At 54.5% G+C, this 14,400-nt stretch overlaps 1 protein-coding gene across 1 annotated transcript in view; it reads left to right on the top strand.

Annotated features, from left to right (window-relative positions):
• LOC140393728 (parathyroid hormone 2 receptor-like) overlaps window positions 1–14,400 on the top strand; it is a 302,658-nt gene that overhangs the window by 204,986 nt on the left and 83,272 nt on the right. The window contains exon 9 of the mRNA XM_072480057.1: window positions 10,151–10,217. Coding sequence (XP_072336158.1) covers window positions 10,151–10,217 — 67 coding nt within the window. The remainder of the gene's footprint in view (window positions 1–10,150; window positions 10,218–14,400) is intronic.

Raw genomic sequence — 14,400 nt, 5'->3', positions numbered from 1 at the left:
ACCACCGACCACACTCCCCTCCCCCACCACCGACCACACTCACCTACCCCACCACCGACCACACTCACCTCTACCACCACCGACCACACTCCCCTCCCCCACCACCGACCACACTCACCTACCCCACCACCGACCACACTCACCTCCCCCACCACCGACCACACTCCCCTCCCCCACCACCGACCACCTTCCCCTCCCCCACCACCGACCACACTCACCTACCCCACCACCGACCACACTCCCCTCCCCCACCACCGACCACACTCACCTCTACCACCACCGACCACACTCCCCTCCCCCACCACCGACCACACTCACCTACCCCACCACCGACCACACTCACCTCTACCACCACCGACCACACTCACCTCCCCCACCACCGACCACACTCCCCTCCCCCACCACCGACCACACTCACCTACCCCACCACCGACCACACTCACCTCTACCACCACCGACCACACTCCCCTCCCCCACCACCGACCACACTCACCTACCCCACCACCGACCACACTCACCTCTACCACCACCGACCACACTCACCTCCCCCACCACCGACCACACTCCCCTCCCCCACCACCGACCACACTCACCTCCCCCACCACCGACCACACTCACCTCTACCACCACCGACCACACTGACCTCCACCACCACCGACCACAATCACCTCCCCCACCACCGACCACACTCACCTCCCCCACCACCGACCACCCTCACCTCCCCCACCACCGACCACAATCACCTCCCCCACCACCGACCACACTCACCTCCCCCACCACCGACCACACTGACCTCCACCACCGACCCCACTCTCCTCCCCCACCACCGACCACACTCACCTCCCCCACCACTGACCACACTCCCCTCCCCCACCACCGACCACACTCACCTCCCCCACCACCGACCACACTCACCTCCACCACCACCGACCACACTCACCAACCCCACCACCGACCACACTCACCTCCACCACCACCGACCACACTCACCAACCCCACCACCGACCACACTCACCTCGCCCACCACCGACCCCACTCTCCTCCCCCACCACCGACCCCACTCTCCTCCCCCACCACCGACCACCTTCCCCTCCCCCACCACCGACCCCACTCTCCTCCCCCACCACCGACCACCCTCCCCTCCCCCACCACCGACCACACTCACCTCCCCCACCACCGCCACACTCACCTACCCCACCACCGACCACACTCACCTCCCTCACCACCGACCACACTCACCTCCCCCACCACCGACCCCACTCTCCTCCCCCACCACCGACCACCCTCCCCTCCCCCACCACCGACCACACTCACCTGCCCCACCAACGACCACACTCACCTCCCCCACCACCAGTCATACTCACCTCCCCCACCACCGACCACACTCCCCTCCCCACCACCGACCACACTCCCCTCCCCCACCACCGACCACACTCACCTGCCCCACCAACGACCACACTCACCTCCCCCACCACCAGTCACACTCACCTCCCCCACCACCGACCACACTCACCTCCCCCACCACCGACCACCCTCACCTCCCCCACCACCGACCACCCTCCCCTCCGCCACCACCGACCACACTCACCTCCCCCACCACCGACCACACTCACCTCCCCACCACCGACCCCACTCTCCTCCCCCACCACCGACCACACTCCCCTCCCCCACCACCGACCACACTCACCAACCCCACCACCGACCACACTCACCTCCCCCACCACCGACCACCCTCCCCTCCCCCACCACCGACCACACTCACCTACCCCACCACCGAACCCACGCTCCTCCCCCACCACCGACCACCCTCCCCTCCCCCACCACCGGCCACACTCACCTCCCCCACCACCGACCACCCTCCCATCCCCCACCACCGACCACACTCACCTCCCCCACCACCGACCACACTCAAGTCCCCCACCACCGACCACCCTCTCCTCCCCCACCTCCGACCACCCTCCCCTCCCCCACCACCGACCACACTCCCCTCCCCACCACCGACCACACTCACCTCCCCCACCACCGACCACACTCCCCTCCCCACCACCGACCCCACTCTCCTCCCCCACCACCGACCACACTCCCCTCACCCACCACCGACCACAGTCACCTCCCCCACCACCGACCACACTCACCTCCCCCACCACCGACCACACTCACCTCCCCCACCACCGACCACACTCACCTCCCCCACCACCGACCACACTCACCTCCCCCACCACCGACCACACTCACCTCCCCCACCACCAATCACATTCACCTCCCTCACCACCGACCACACTCACCTCCCACACCACCAATCACATTCACCTCCCTCACCACCGACCACTCTCACCTCCCCCACCACCGACCACCCTCACCACCGACCACACTCTCCTCCCCCACCACCGACCACCACCGACCACACTCCCCTCCCCCACCACCGACCACCCTCACCACCGACCACACTCACCTCCCCCACCACCGACCACCCTCACCACCGACCACACTCACCTCCCCCACCACCGACCACCCCCACCACCGACCACACTCCCCTCCCCCACCACCGACCACACTCCTATCCCCCACCACCGACCACACTCACCTTCCCCACCACCGACCACACTCACCTCCCCCACCACCGACCACCCTCCCCTCCCCCACCACCGACCACACTCCCCTCCCCCACCATCGACCACACTCACCTCCCCCACCACCGACCACACTCACCTCCCCCACCACCGACCACCCTCCCCTCCCCCACCACCGACCACACTCACCTACCCCACCACCGAACACACTCACCTGCACCACCACCGACCACACTGCTCTCCCATACCACCACAACACCCGCATGCACACCACCCCTCCATTACACATTGACCTGCGGCACATCGAGCTGGGGGCACACGTTTGCCAGTGACAGCGGGTCTGATCCATGGCATGGAGGATGATGACAGCCTGCTCTGCGATGAGCTCTGAGCTCCAAATCCTTTTACAATGTCTGGCTCATACACACACTAAGACCCAACAGATTTCAGCCGGGGGTGGGGTTCTGTGGGCATCTGTGGGGGAGGCTTACTGGGGCTGCATGCACGGCACACCCACCGGGGCTCAATGTTCCACCACACCCTCAGCCACAGCGGCATTAACTGTTTTGTTATGCTCTTGACGTAGCATAAGCTGCTTCCTTGATGTACACTCTGACAAAGAAAGGTTCAGCCTTGGTGATAGCTTTAACACGTTTATTAAACTATTAACAATTCTCCTACTTGGATTCAATGCTACTGTTAATCCTGCTATAGCTACTCAGACTGACTAACCAGTCTGCTACAATCCACGTGGTGGGAGTGATGTTCAATCAACCCTGTGTCTGTACTCACTGAGAGTCTCCACTGGAAAGAGACTGAGCATGTGTGATGTGTCCTTTTATATGGGTTGGTGTAATGCCCTCCTGTGGTAGTGGCACCTCTGTGTGTATCGTGACTGCCCATTGGTCGTGTCCTATCTTACTGACCTATTGGTTGACTGTCTGTGTGTCATGTCTCTGGTGTTCCCTCTCGAGTCTAGCTAGGTGTAGCATATGTACATTAACCCTTTGTGCACTTACAGTGATGTATATCACCACATCCCCCCTTTTTTCATGTTACATATTTTCTGTACAGTGTTAAAGAAAATTGAACAAACTAGGTTGATGAGTGGTACTCTGTACAAGTTATGATAACAGTGATCATTAAACAATAAGTCCAAATCATATGCATGAGTCCAAAGTTCATTAATTATTATGGTCGAGTGGCTTTCTTGTTTGGTTGGTGAGTTGGTGATGTTGATGGTGGCATTGCATTGTAAACGCCATCAGTGTCCCTGTGCTGAAGTGACCAAGAAGTGGTCAAATCACTTTGTTGTCGGATTTGGACTTTTTTTTCTTTCGATGCTTGTGGTGGTAATTCTTGATGGCATCTGTCCTGAAAGCCAGGTTGCCTGTTGGTAGTGCAGCAAACATGAATTGGTAAGAAGCATCATCCTGCCATGGCAGAAGAGCCAGGAGGGGACATGAGAAGTCTTTGGCAGGTAGGATCAAGGATAACCCTAAAGCTTTCTACAGATATGTCAGGAATAAAAGAATGACTAGGGTAAGAGTAGGGCAAATCAAGGACAGTAGTGGGAAGTTGTGCTTGGAGTCCGAGGAGATAGGTGAGGTGCTAAATGAATATTTTTCATCAGTATTCACACAGGAAAAAGACAATGTTGTCGAGGAGAATACTGAGATTCAGGCTACTAGACTAGAAGGGCTGGAGGTTCATAAGGAGGAGGTGTTAGCAATTCTGGAAAGTGTGAAAATAGATAAGTCCCCTGGGCCGGATGGGATTTATCCTAGGATTCTCTGGGAAGCTAGGGAGGAGATTGCTGAGCCTTTGGCTTTGATCTTTAAGTCATTTTTGTCTACAGGAATAGTGCCAGAAGACTGGAGGATAGCAAATGTTGTCCCCTTGTTCAATAAGGGGAGTAGAGATAACCCCGGTAACTATAGACCAGTGAGCCTTACTTCTGTTGTGGGAAAAATCTTGGCAAGGTTTATAAGAGATAGGGGGCGAAATTCTCCCCCAACGGCGCGATGTCTGCCGACTGGCGCCAAACACGGCGCCAATCAGACGGGTATCGCGCCGGCCCAAAGGTGCGGAATGCTCCGCATCTTTGGCAGCCTAGCCCCAACATTGAGGGGCTAGGCCGACGCCGGAGGGATTTCCGCCCCGCCAGCTGGCGGAAATGGCGTTTGTTGCCCCGCCAGCTGGCGCGGAAATGCGGCGCATGCGCGGGAGCGTCAGCGGCCGCTGACTGTTTCCCGGCGCATGCGCGGGAGCGTCAGCGGCCGCTGACTGTTTCCCGGCGCATGCGCGGGAGCATCAGCGGCCGCTGTCGGTTTCCCACGCATGCGCAGTGGGGAGAGTCTCTTCCGCCTCCGCCATGGTGGAGACCGTAGCGGAGGCGGAAGGGAAAGAGTGCCCCCACGGCACAGGCCCACCCGCGGATCGGTGGGCCCCGATCGCGGGCCAGGCCACCGTGGGGGCACTCCCCGGGGCCAGATTGCCCCGCGCCCCCCCCAGGACCCCGGAGCCCGCCCACGCCGCCTGGTCCCGCCGGTAAATACCAGGTTTAATTTACGCCGAGTACTGGGCTAATGGTAAGATTCTTGGCAGTGCGGATGAGCTGAGAGATCTCGGTGTCCATGTACATAGATCCCTGAAGGTTGCCACCCAGGTTGAGATGATTGTTAAGAAGGCGTACGGTGTGTTAGCTTTTATTGGTAGAGGGATTGAGTTTAGGAGCCATGAGGTCATGTTGCAGCTATACAGGAGATTTACCAGAATGTTGCCTGGTATGGAGGGAAGATCTTATGAGGAAAGGCTGAGGGACTTGAGGCTGTTTTCGTTAGAGAGAGGAAGGTTAAGAGGTGACTTAATTGAGGCATACAAGATGATCCACGGCCACTTAAAGGGGAAATGTCCCAAAACACGGGAAAAAAATTTAAAACCTATCTTACTGACCTATTGGTTGACTGCCTGTGTCTCTGGTGTTCCCTCTAGTGTCTAGCTAGCTGTACTGTATGTACATTAACCCTTTGTGTATTTGCAGTGATGTATATCACCACACTAACCTCCCTCCCCACCCCCGCACACATCGGACAGAGCGCAGAGGCAGCTTCCATCAGTGATAAAAAGTGTTTAATTTGTACAGTTATATACATGTTCCCTAGCCCCTATAGCTTAACTGTGCCACCTTACTCAGTGTCTAACCTTCTGGCCTTACGGGTCCTATCACTACGACAACAAGGTTCTCCAGACGGCTCAGCAGGAATGGAGATGGACTGCTGAGACTCCTGCCCTGCGACAAGGGTCCCTGTTTGCACACGTTTCCTCGAGCGGCCTGGCCTGGATGTGGCCGGCCGCTCCTCGGCGTGCCGGCTGGTGTGCTGCCGCCTTGCTCTGCCCACTGTCCACCAGATGCACCAGGGACGGTAGGGGGGAATCCGAGATGGTGCGATGTTCCAGGACCTCCTCTGAAGGAGTCACCGGTACAGTCCCCAGCATCGCCTCCTCCCTCGGTGTGCCCAGTGGCCCCAGGCTTCTCCATGGGACGGCGGTGCGAACAGAGCCCTCCTGCCGAGGCACCCCCAACATCTGGCGCTGCCAGTCCTGGAGTCCCGCCGTGGCATCGACAATGGCCTGGACGTTAGTGGCTATGGACGCCCAGGGAGTGGGCCATCCGCGACTGGAATCGTGACACCTCCCACTGCGACTGTGCCACCTCCCTCTGGGACTGCGTCATCTCCCTCTGGGTCTGTGCGATGCTGGCCAGCACCTGGGCAATGGCGTGGATGCACTCAGCGATGGGCTGCTGGGACTGGGCCACAATGAGGACGCCGCCGCAATCTGCACATGGCTCTGGCACATGGCTGCCTGTGAGATGGCTGCCATGTCCTGGGCCATGGCCCCCGCCTGCACAGAAAGCCCCAGGCCTTGCATAACCTGACCCATGTCCGACACCGTCGCCCCCATTGCCTCCACCGCGGACACCACCTGTGCGGTTTCGGTCGTGGTGGCACGCATGATCGGCACCAGTCCCTGCTCCTGCATGCGGTTGGACTCCTCCACCTGCGGCTGCAGGTGCAGGAAGCCGGCCGTCATCCCCTTGTCTGGTCCCAGAGTCGCTGTCTGCATCGCATCTATGGGTGGGAGTAGAGATGACAGGAACCCGGGACCCATCTGGCCGGCAGGTGGTTGCTGGGGCCAGGTTGCCCTCCGACCGTCCGGCCACTCGGCTGCTCCTACCTCCAACTGCTGAACCGGAGCGGCTGTGTCGTGCGCATCAGTGAGTGTCCCAGAAGCATACTCACTACTGATCCCAACCAAGGTGATAGTCTCTGTGGTGGTGGAGGATGTGGGTGATAGCAGTGCCGGAGAGTCTAGCGCAATGTCCTCATCGGACCCGAAGCCCGGCGTCTCCTGTGTCGATGTGTGCTGTCCGTTGGATGCCTGTGTGTCCGTTCCCTGTGTCGTTGTGTGCTGTCCGTTGGATGCCTGTGTGTCCGTTCCCTGTGTCGATGTGTGCTGTCCGTTGGATGCCTGTGTGTCCGTTCCCTGTGTCGTTGTGTGCTGTCCGTTGGATGCCTGCGTGTCCGTTCCCTGTGTCGATGTGTGCTGTGTTGCCATCCCCTGTGTGTCCGTCCCCTAGGTGGTTGTGTCATGTGTGTCTGTGCCCTCTGTTTCTGTGCCCTTTGTTTCTGCGCACTCTGTTTCTGTGCTCTGTATTTCTGTGCCCTCTGTTTCCGTCCTCTGTGTAGATGTGTCCTGTGTAGCTGTGTCCTGTGTAGATGTGTCCTGTGTAGATGTGTCCTGTGTAGCTGTGTCCTGTGTAGATGTGGCCTGTGTAGCTGTGTCCTGTGTAGATGTGTCCTGTGTAGATGTGTCCTGTGTAGATGTGGCCTGTGTAGCTGTGTCCTGTGTAGATGTGTCCTGTGTAGATGTGTCGGGTGCAGGGCTGTTGAGATTGCTGGCCTCCTCGTCGGTGCTTGTGTTCCTGGGAGGCATCAGCCCTGGCACTGGCTGGGGACGGGGTGCACTGGATAGGCCCAGAACATCGCTGGCTGGGCCTGTAAGACACAAGACAAGCTGAATATTGGTGAAAAAGTTCTACCAATATTCTAAGTGGCATGAAATCTGCCTGATTGTGTTTTGTGGCTAACAGTTATAAGCATCCTTTGACAAGGTACCACATGGTAGGTTGTTGCAGAAGGTTAAAGCTCACGGGATCCAGGGTGAGGTTGCCAATTGGATTCAAAATTGGCTGGACAACAGAAGACAGAGGGTGGTTGTAGAGGGTTGTTTTTCAAACTGGAGGCCTGTGACCAGTGGTGTGCCTCAGGGATCGGTGCTGGGTCCACTGTTATTTGTGATTTATATTAATGATTTGGATGAGAATTTAGGAGGCATGGTTAGTAAGTTTGCAGATGACACCAAGATTGGTGGCACAGTGGATAGTGAAGAAGGTTATCTAGGATTGCAACGGGATCTTGATCAATTAGGCCAGTGGGACGACGAATGGCAGATGGAGTTTAATTTAGATAAATGTGAGGTGATGCATTTCGGCAGATCGAATCAGGCCAGGACCTACTCAGTTAATGGTATGGCGTTGGGGAGAGGTATAGAACAAAGAGATCTAGGAGTACAGGTTCATAGCTCCTTGAAGGTGGAGTCGCAGGTGGACAGGGTGGTGAAGAAGGCATTCGGCATGCTTGGTTTCATTGGTCAGAACATTGAATACAGGAGTTGGGACGTCTTGTTGAAGTTGTACAAGACATTGGTACGGCCACACTTGGAATACTGTGTGCAGTTCTGGTCACCCTATTATAGAAAGGATATTATTAAACTAGAAAGAGTGCAGAAAAGATTTACTAGGATGTTACCGGGACTTGATGGTTTGAGTTATAAGGAGAGGCTGGATAGACTTGGACTTTTTTCCCTGGAGCGTAGGAGGCTTAGGGGTGATATTATAGAGGTCTATAAAATAATGAGGGGCATAGATAAGGTAGATAGTCAACATCTTTTCCCAAAGGTAGGGGAGTCTAAAACTAGAGGGCATAGGTTTAAGGTGAGAGGGGAGAGATTCAGAAGGGCCCAGAGGGGCAATTTCTTCACTCAGAGGGTAGTGAGTGTCTGGAATGTGCTGCCAGAGGTAGTAGTAGAGGCGGGTGCAATGGTGTCTTTTAAAAAGCATTTAGATAGTTACATGGGTAAGATGGGTATAGAGGGTTATGGGCCAAGTGCGGGCAACTGGGACTAGCTTAATGGTAAAAACTGGGCGGCATGGACTGGTTGGGCCGAAGGGCCTGTTTCCATGCGGTAAACTTCTATGATTCTATGATCCCACCAAGTAAACATGGGCTGGATTTTACATATTGTGGCCACGCTCAGCTAGGTGAATCAAGCATCGGATGGCTCAGTAGCAGCCACCTGGTGGGTAGGTGGCAAGTTAGCGGCCTGGGAAAGGGAGAGAGGGGGGGGGAAGGTCCATGCCAAATCTGGGGCGGGATTCTCCCTTATTAAGTCCCCATGCCGGCGGGAAAACCAGCGCCAACCACTCCGGCGTCAACAGCCCTCGAAAGTGCAGAATTCTCCATACTTCCGGGGTCTAGGTGGACGGCGGAGGGATTGCCGCTGTTCCAGCCGGCGCCGAAGGGACTACGCGAGTTAGCGCATGTACAGAACGGCCGGCGTGATTCCGCGCATGCGCAGACTGGCCGGCGTATTCTGGCGCATGCACAGGGGGTTGTCTTCTCCATGCTGGCCATGGCGGAGCCCTACAGGGGTCGACTCGGAAGGAAGGAGTGCCCCACGGCACAAGCCCACCCACAGATCGGTGGGCCCCGATCGTGGGCCAGGCCACCGTGGGGCCCCCCCCATGGTCGGATCCCCCCCACGCTCCCCCGAGGACCGCACCAGCCAACTTACCTGCCAGGTCCCAGCATGTGGGACCATGTCTAATCCATGCCGACGGGACTGGCCAGAAACCGACGGCCGCTAGGACCATTGGGGCCCGGAGAATTGCCGGGGGGTGGGCCTCTGCCAACGGCCTCCAAACGGCATGGCATGAACCCCGCCCGAAAACCGCCGTGGGAGAATACGGCAGCCGGCGTCGGGGCAGCGCCTGCTGGTTTGAGGCCATAAATCCAGCCCATGGAGAAATGGACAGGCATTCTTCCACGGCACCTGCTGAATATCAGGGGCACAGTGAGCTCGTGTACTCTGTTAGACATCAATCTGTACTGTAGGGGAAAGAGGAACTCGTGCAAGTGCAGATTTTAATTTTCCCACTGTTTGTACGAATAAGTTAGCTAGGGGAATTGGCACGAGGAAGAAATTGTGTGAAGGTTTGTTTGTAGAAATTTTATATTTTATATACAGTGCATTAGGCTTTATTATCCAGATGCCTCAGATACCACAATTCAACACCTGCTGTACTCTAATACAGCGACAAGTAAGTTTGTGGTGACTAAAAGGTGAGGAAAAGCTTTGATCTATATAATGAAGAAATCCAGGTGTAATCAGATAAAAGCTAAGAATTATAGCTCTGTTTGTCTTCAAATAATTTTTTCTTTCTTTTTGTGGCAAAGCTGCTGGGATCTAAACGTCGGCAACTTTAATTGGATTTATCAAACACCAATTCTAATAGCGATTGTGGTAAGTGTACACTTTGAAGATTTCTTGTTATAGTTTTGACAGATATGAGGATTCGTAGAGAGAATTTGTCACAATAAAATAGCTAAATATTGGAATCAATATAGATTTATTTTAGAATTATTGCTTAAAAATAATTCAAAGCGACCCTGTGATTGTGACCTGTTAGAAAGGTGGTTTGTGTATCAGCAAACAGGAACTATCTGTTTTGGTTTAGCACTGTATGATGTAGCAGAGTACAGAATAGTTCATTGTTAAGGTTTGTTGATCAGGAGTGGAGTGAATAAGAATACTCTATGAAGCACAAAATGTAACAAGTTTCAACAGGTCATAGTGCCTTATTACAGGAGTAAAAGAATATTTCTGATGAAGAAAGAACAAAATAATTGACCACATACTGACAATGAACATTATTTTCAACAAGTGTATTATTGTTGACTTTGCACCTCCATTTTGCTGCAATGAGAATTTCACAGACCTTTTGGCAAATAAATTTGTATGACATGCCTCACTTGTTTCCTGACGTGTGCTACCTTGTCTAACTTAACCATCAGAGAATTATGACAAACTGTTATTCTACATTTTCCCATACAAAAGGATGAAATGTACTGCGATGTTTCTTTAAGAATTGCTTTTGATTGCTGAATTCTACTGCGAGATGCAATGTAAGTGAGTTGCTCATTGTGAGAGATGTATCAACATCTTATTGAGCTTGTGCAAAGAGGTGATGGTAAAGTAACACATTGTGGTATTCATAAGCAATTATATTTGCGTTTCTGTCTCACTAAAGTGGTTCCTCAACCTTAGTTTAGCATTCCTTCTCGGCAATAGTGTTTGGGGTTTCCATAGCAATGAACCACCTTTGATCACAGTAACTTGCAGTTCCAAAGTGAGCTCACAGATTTATTTTTAAAGAAGAGCTGAAGGTATATCTGAAAACCTGTGATCTTGAAGCAATTTTTTTTTAAATGAAGAATCACCAAGGAACTTAGTTATATCATAAATAGCTCATTGTTATCTGGGCTCATATTTACAAACAAAATTGAAACTTCCAATGGATAGAGATATGCTGCCTGGTACCCACTGTGGATGCCTTTGATATTGACTCTGCTGTTTAAGACTTGGGCTAGATACCCTGAACTTGCCCAGAAATCTAATCTAGGGGTTGGATTTTATGCTCGCACGGCATGGTTGCAGTTGGGGGGGTGGGCAGTAAAATAAATGACAGGTGAGTATCCCATCTTGACTCAGTCCCTATAATGGGGGGAATGGGTAGATACCCACTAGTCCACCCTCCTTAGGCTTATTGAGACCCTTAAATGGCCAAATAATGCCTCTTAAGAACCTGAATCCATTGCCATAATATGTTGGACAGTGAAAGGCAGGCAGGAGTGGGAAGGCCATTTTTAAAAAATATATTTTATTCAAGGCATTTTCAGAATGTATACAAAACACAAAATATAAAAACTTTGTCCCTTTGCCCTGCAGGAGGCAGACCATAAGGGGCTGGAGGATGATCCCAAGGAGGATAGAGGGCAGGCGTGACAAGGGTCCGCCATACCCAATGGACCAGGGAGGTCCTCATTATATCCAGATTGTCATAGGATGAGGCTGCGTCCGTCAACTCAAACCCGCTCCCCCCAATCCCTCCTCCCCCCATTTCCCTCCTCCCCCTCATTTACTTCCTACGCCCCCAATCCCGCTCCCCTCCATTTCCATCCTTCCCCACCCCCAATTCCCCCATTTTCCTTCTGTCCCAATTCCACTCCCCCACCCCAACAAACCCCCTCCTGACCACCCTGTTCCACCCTCCAAGGGTCTGTGTTACAACACTCCAGGATGATGGCCTGATTTGGCACAGTCAGCAGGTCACTATACAAGTTAGGAGATTGATGGTAACCCGCTGTGCGGAAAACTCTGCTCTTCTGTTTCTGCTAAAGTCTGACTCCTGTCTTTCTGCTGACCATGCACTCACACCCATCCTCTGGCCAGTGTCTGCATACGGAGCTTGGACTACTGTGCCTGGGGGGAGGGGAACACAGAGGACAATAGGGATGGGGGTGCAGGTAGGCCCACTGTGAAGTTTCAGGTGACAAAGGCTTCACTTGTATCAGGTGCAACATGTTTTAATAGTGAACATTTTACGTTTCCATTCCCCCGAGATACAGATAGTGACTCGCCCAGTGTCTACTCAGGATTCCTCACTCATCTTAATCTTTCGTGGCCAACTGCCACGTCTAGGTTTGACCCAGGATGAACATCAGAGGTGGAGGCAACCTGCTGCTTTTTGCGCCCTGTAGTCTTTGATACCCTTGGTGGACATCCTCTGGAGTGCTTGTAGCCAGAGGGCCGCAGCCAACTTACAGGTGGCACAGGCATCACAACCCTGTTCTGCCCATTTCCCTTGAGATACACTGGTGTCAGGAGGGGAGTGGGATTTAGGCAGCACGGTAGCATTGTGGATAGCACAATTGCTTCACAGTTCCAGGGTCCCAGGTTCGATTCCCGGCTTGGGTCACTGTCTGTGCGGAATCTGCACGTCCTCCCCGTGTGTGCGTGGGTTTCCTCCGGGTGCTCCGGTTTCCTCCCACAGCCCAAAGATGTGCAGGTTAGGTGGATTGGCCATGTTAAATTGTCCTTAGTGTCCAAAATTGCCCTTAGTGTTGGGTGGGGTTACTGGGTTATGGGGATAGGGTGGAGGTGTGGACCTTGGGTAAGGTGCTCTTTCCAAGAGCCGGTGCAGATTCGATGGGCCGAATGGCCTCCTTCTGCAGTGTAAATTCTATGAACTGGGGACAGCGGTGGCCTCAAGTGTGGCAGGCCCAGGGTTGACTTCCTGCGCTTCCTCCTCCCTGACGGTGCCTATAGGGCCCTAGGGGACTCCATTGAATGGAGGAAAGGCTGGAGTGAGCTCCAGTAAGCTCTGAGTCACCTGGCACTGCCAGTCCTGGATGCTCCCCATGGTCTGCACCATGGTGTCGGTGCAATCAGCGATGCTCCTCAGTGACTAGGCCATGCTCTGGAGTGCCTCAGTTATGTCCAACTATGTCTGGGACATGTCCCAGTGACTTGGACATGATATCTGGTGGAAGGTGGGGATGATGCCTCAATGGTGGTCTTCTCGGAGCTCTCCTCTGAGGTGGTCTCTTGGATGGGGGGGCGGAGGAGAATGACTCCGGATGGCCCGGCCACATCAGATGGAGATCCTGCAAGTCAAAGGACATGTGGTGAATGAGAGGGAAGGATCTTTTTGTCGGACATGAGCAACTCAGTTGAGACAGGTCGTCTGGGAGAAGCGGCAATGGGTCCCCACCACTGTGGCGCAAGCCAACCTTGCTGTCGGTGACTGCTCTCTCCTTAGACAACCCCGTGATTTCCAGGGCCCATTCTCTTAGGGATTGAGGACTCGCATCGCTGGCATCCCACCCTCCCATCTTGGCCCTTCCCTGCTTATTATGGGCTATCTTCTCCTGCAGGAAGACAGAGGGCAGTGTGGGAGACACGCTTGATGGGTCAGGAGGGTCTGTAACAGTGACATGTGTATGCAACGCACTTGGACATGAAGGGGTTGTGCCAGTGAGTGCCAGGAGGTTCTGAGGAACCAGCATTAAGTTTGAATGTGGGGAGGGTACGAGGTGTCGGCCAGTGATTCGTGAAGGGGGAGTGGAGTTGGGAATTTGAGGGGAGGCAGGCAGAACTGAAGCCAGGAGCGAGGTGGTAACTTACCCTTGCAGCTCGGTGGAGGTTGTTGGTTTTCTTCCAACATTGGACATCAGTCCTCTTGGTCATGTTGCTGGAACTGACAGGGGCTGCTGCTGCCTCCCAGGCAACATTGCTGACCCTGCTGCTGGTTCTCCAAACCCCTCGGGGAGCAGGATGGCCCCCTTCTCATCCACAGTGTCGAGAAGCCTGGTCAGGTTGGCGTCGAGAAGCCTGGTCAGGTTGGCATCGCCAAAGCGAAGAGCAGGCCTGAGCGCTGCCATGCTTATGGGTTGACTGGAAGAGAGCAGTGAGGGAACTTTGAAAAGCAGCTCCCTCTTATTAGCGGCGAGAAGCTGAAGTGCGGGTCAGGGGAATCAGACAGTAAGGGAGCCAGGAATGGCGAAAATCTCGTGGGGGCTCATTTTTGGCACTAAGTGCCATCGAATAGGGGCTGCGATCTCACCACTATGGCCATCGAGAAACA

The sequence above is a fragment of the Scyliorhinus torazame genome, chromosome 2 (assembly GCF_047496885.1).
Source record: "Scyliorhinus torazame isolate Kashiwa2021f chromosome 2, sScyTor2.1, whole genome shotgun sequence".
Classification (NCBI taxonomy): domain Eukaryota; kingdom Metazoa; phylum Chordata; class Chondrichthyes; order Carcharhiniformes; family Scyliorhinidae; genus Scyliorhinus; species Scyliorhinus torazame.
This window is presented reverse-complemented; position numbering and strand designations above follow the sequence as displayed.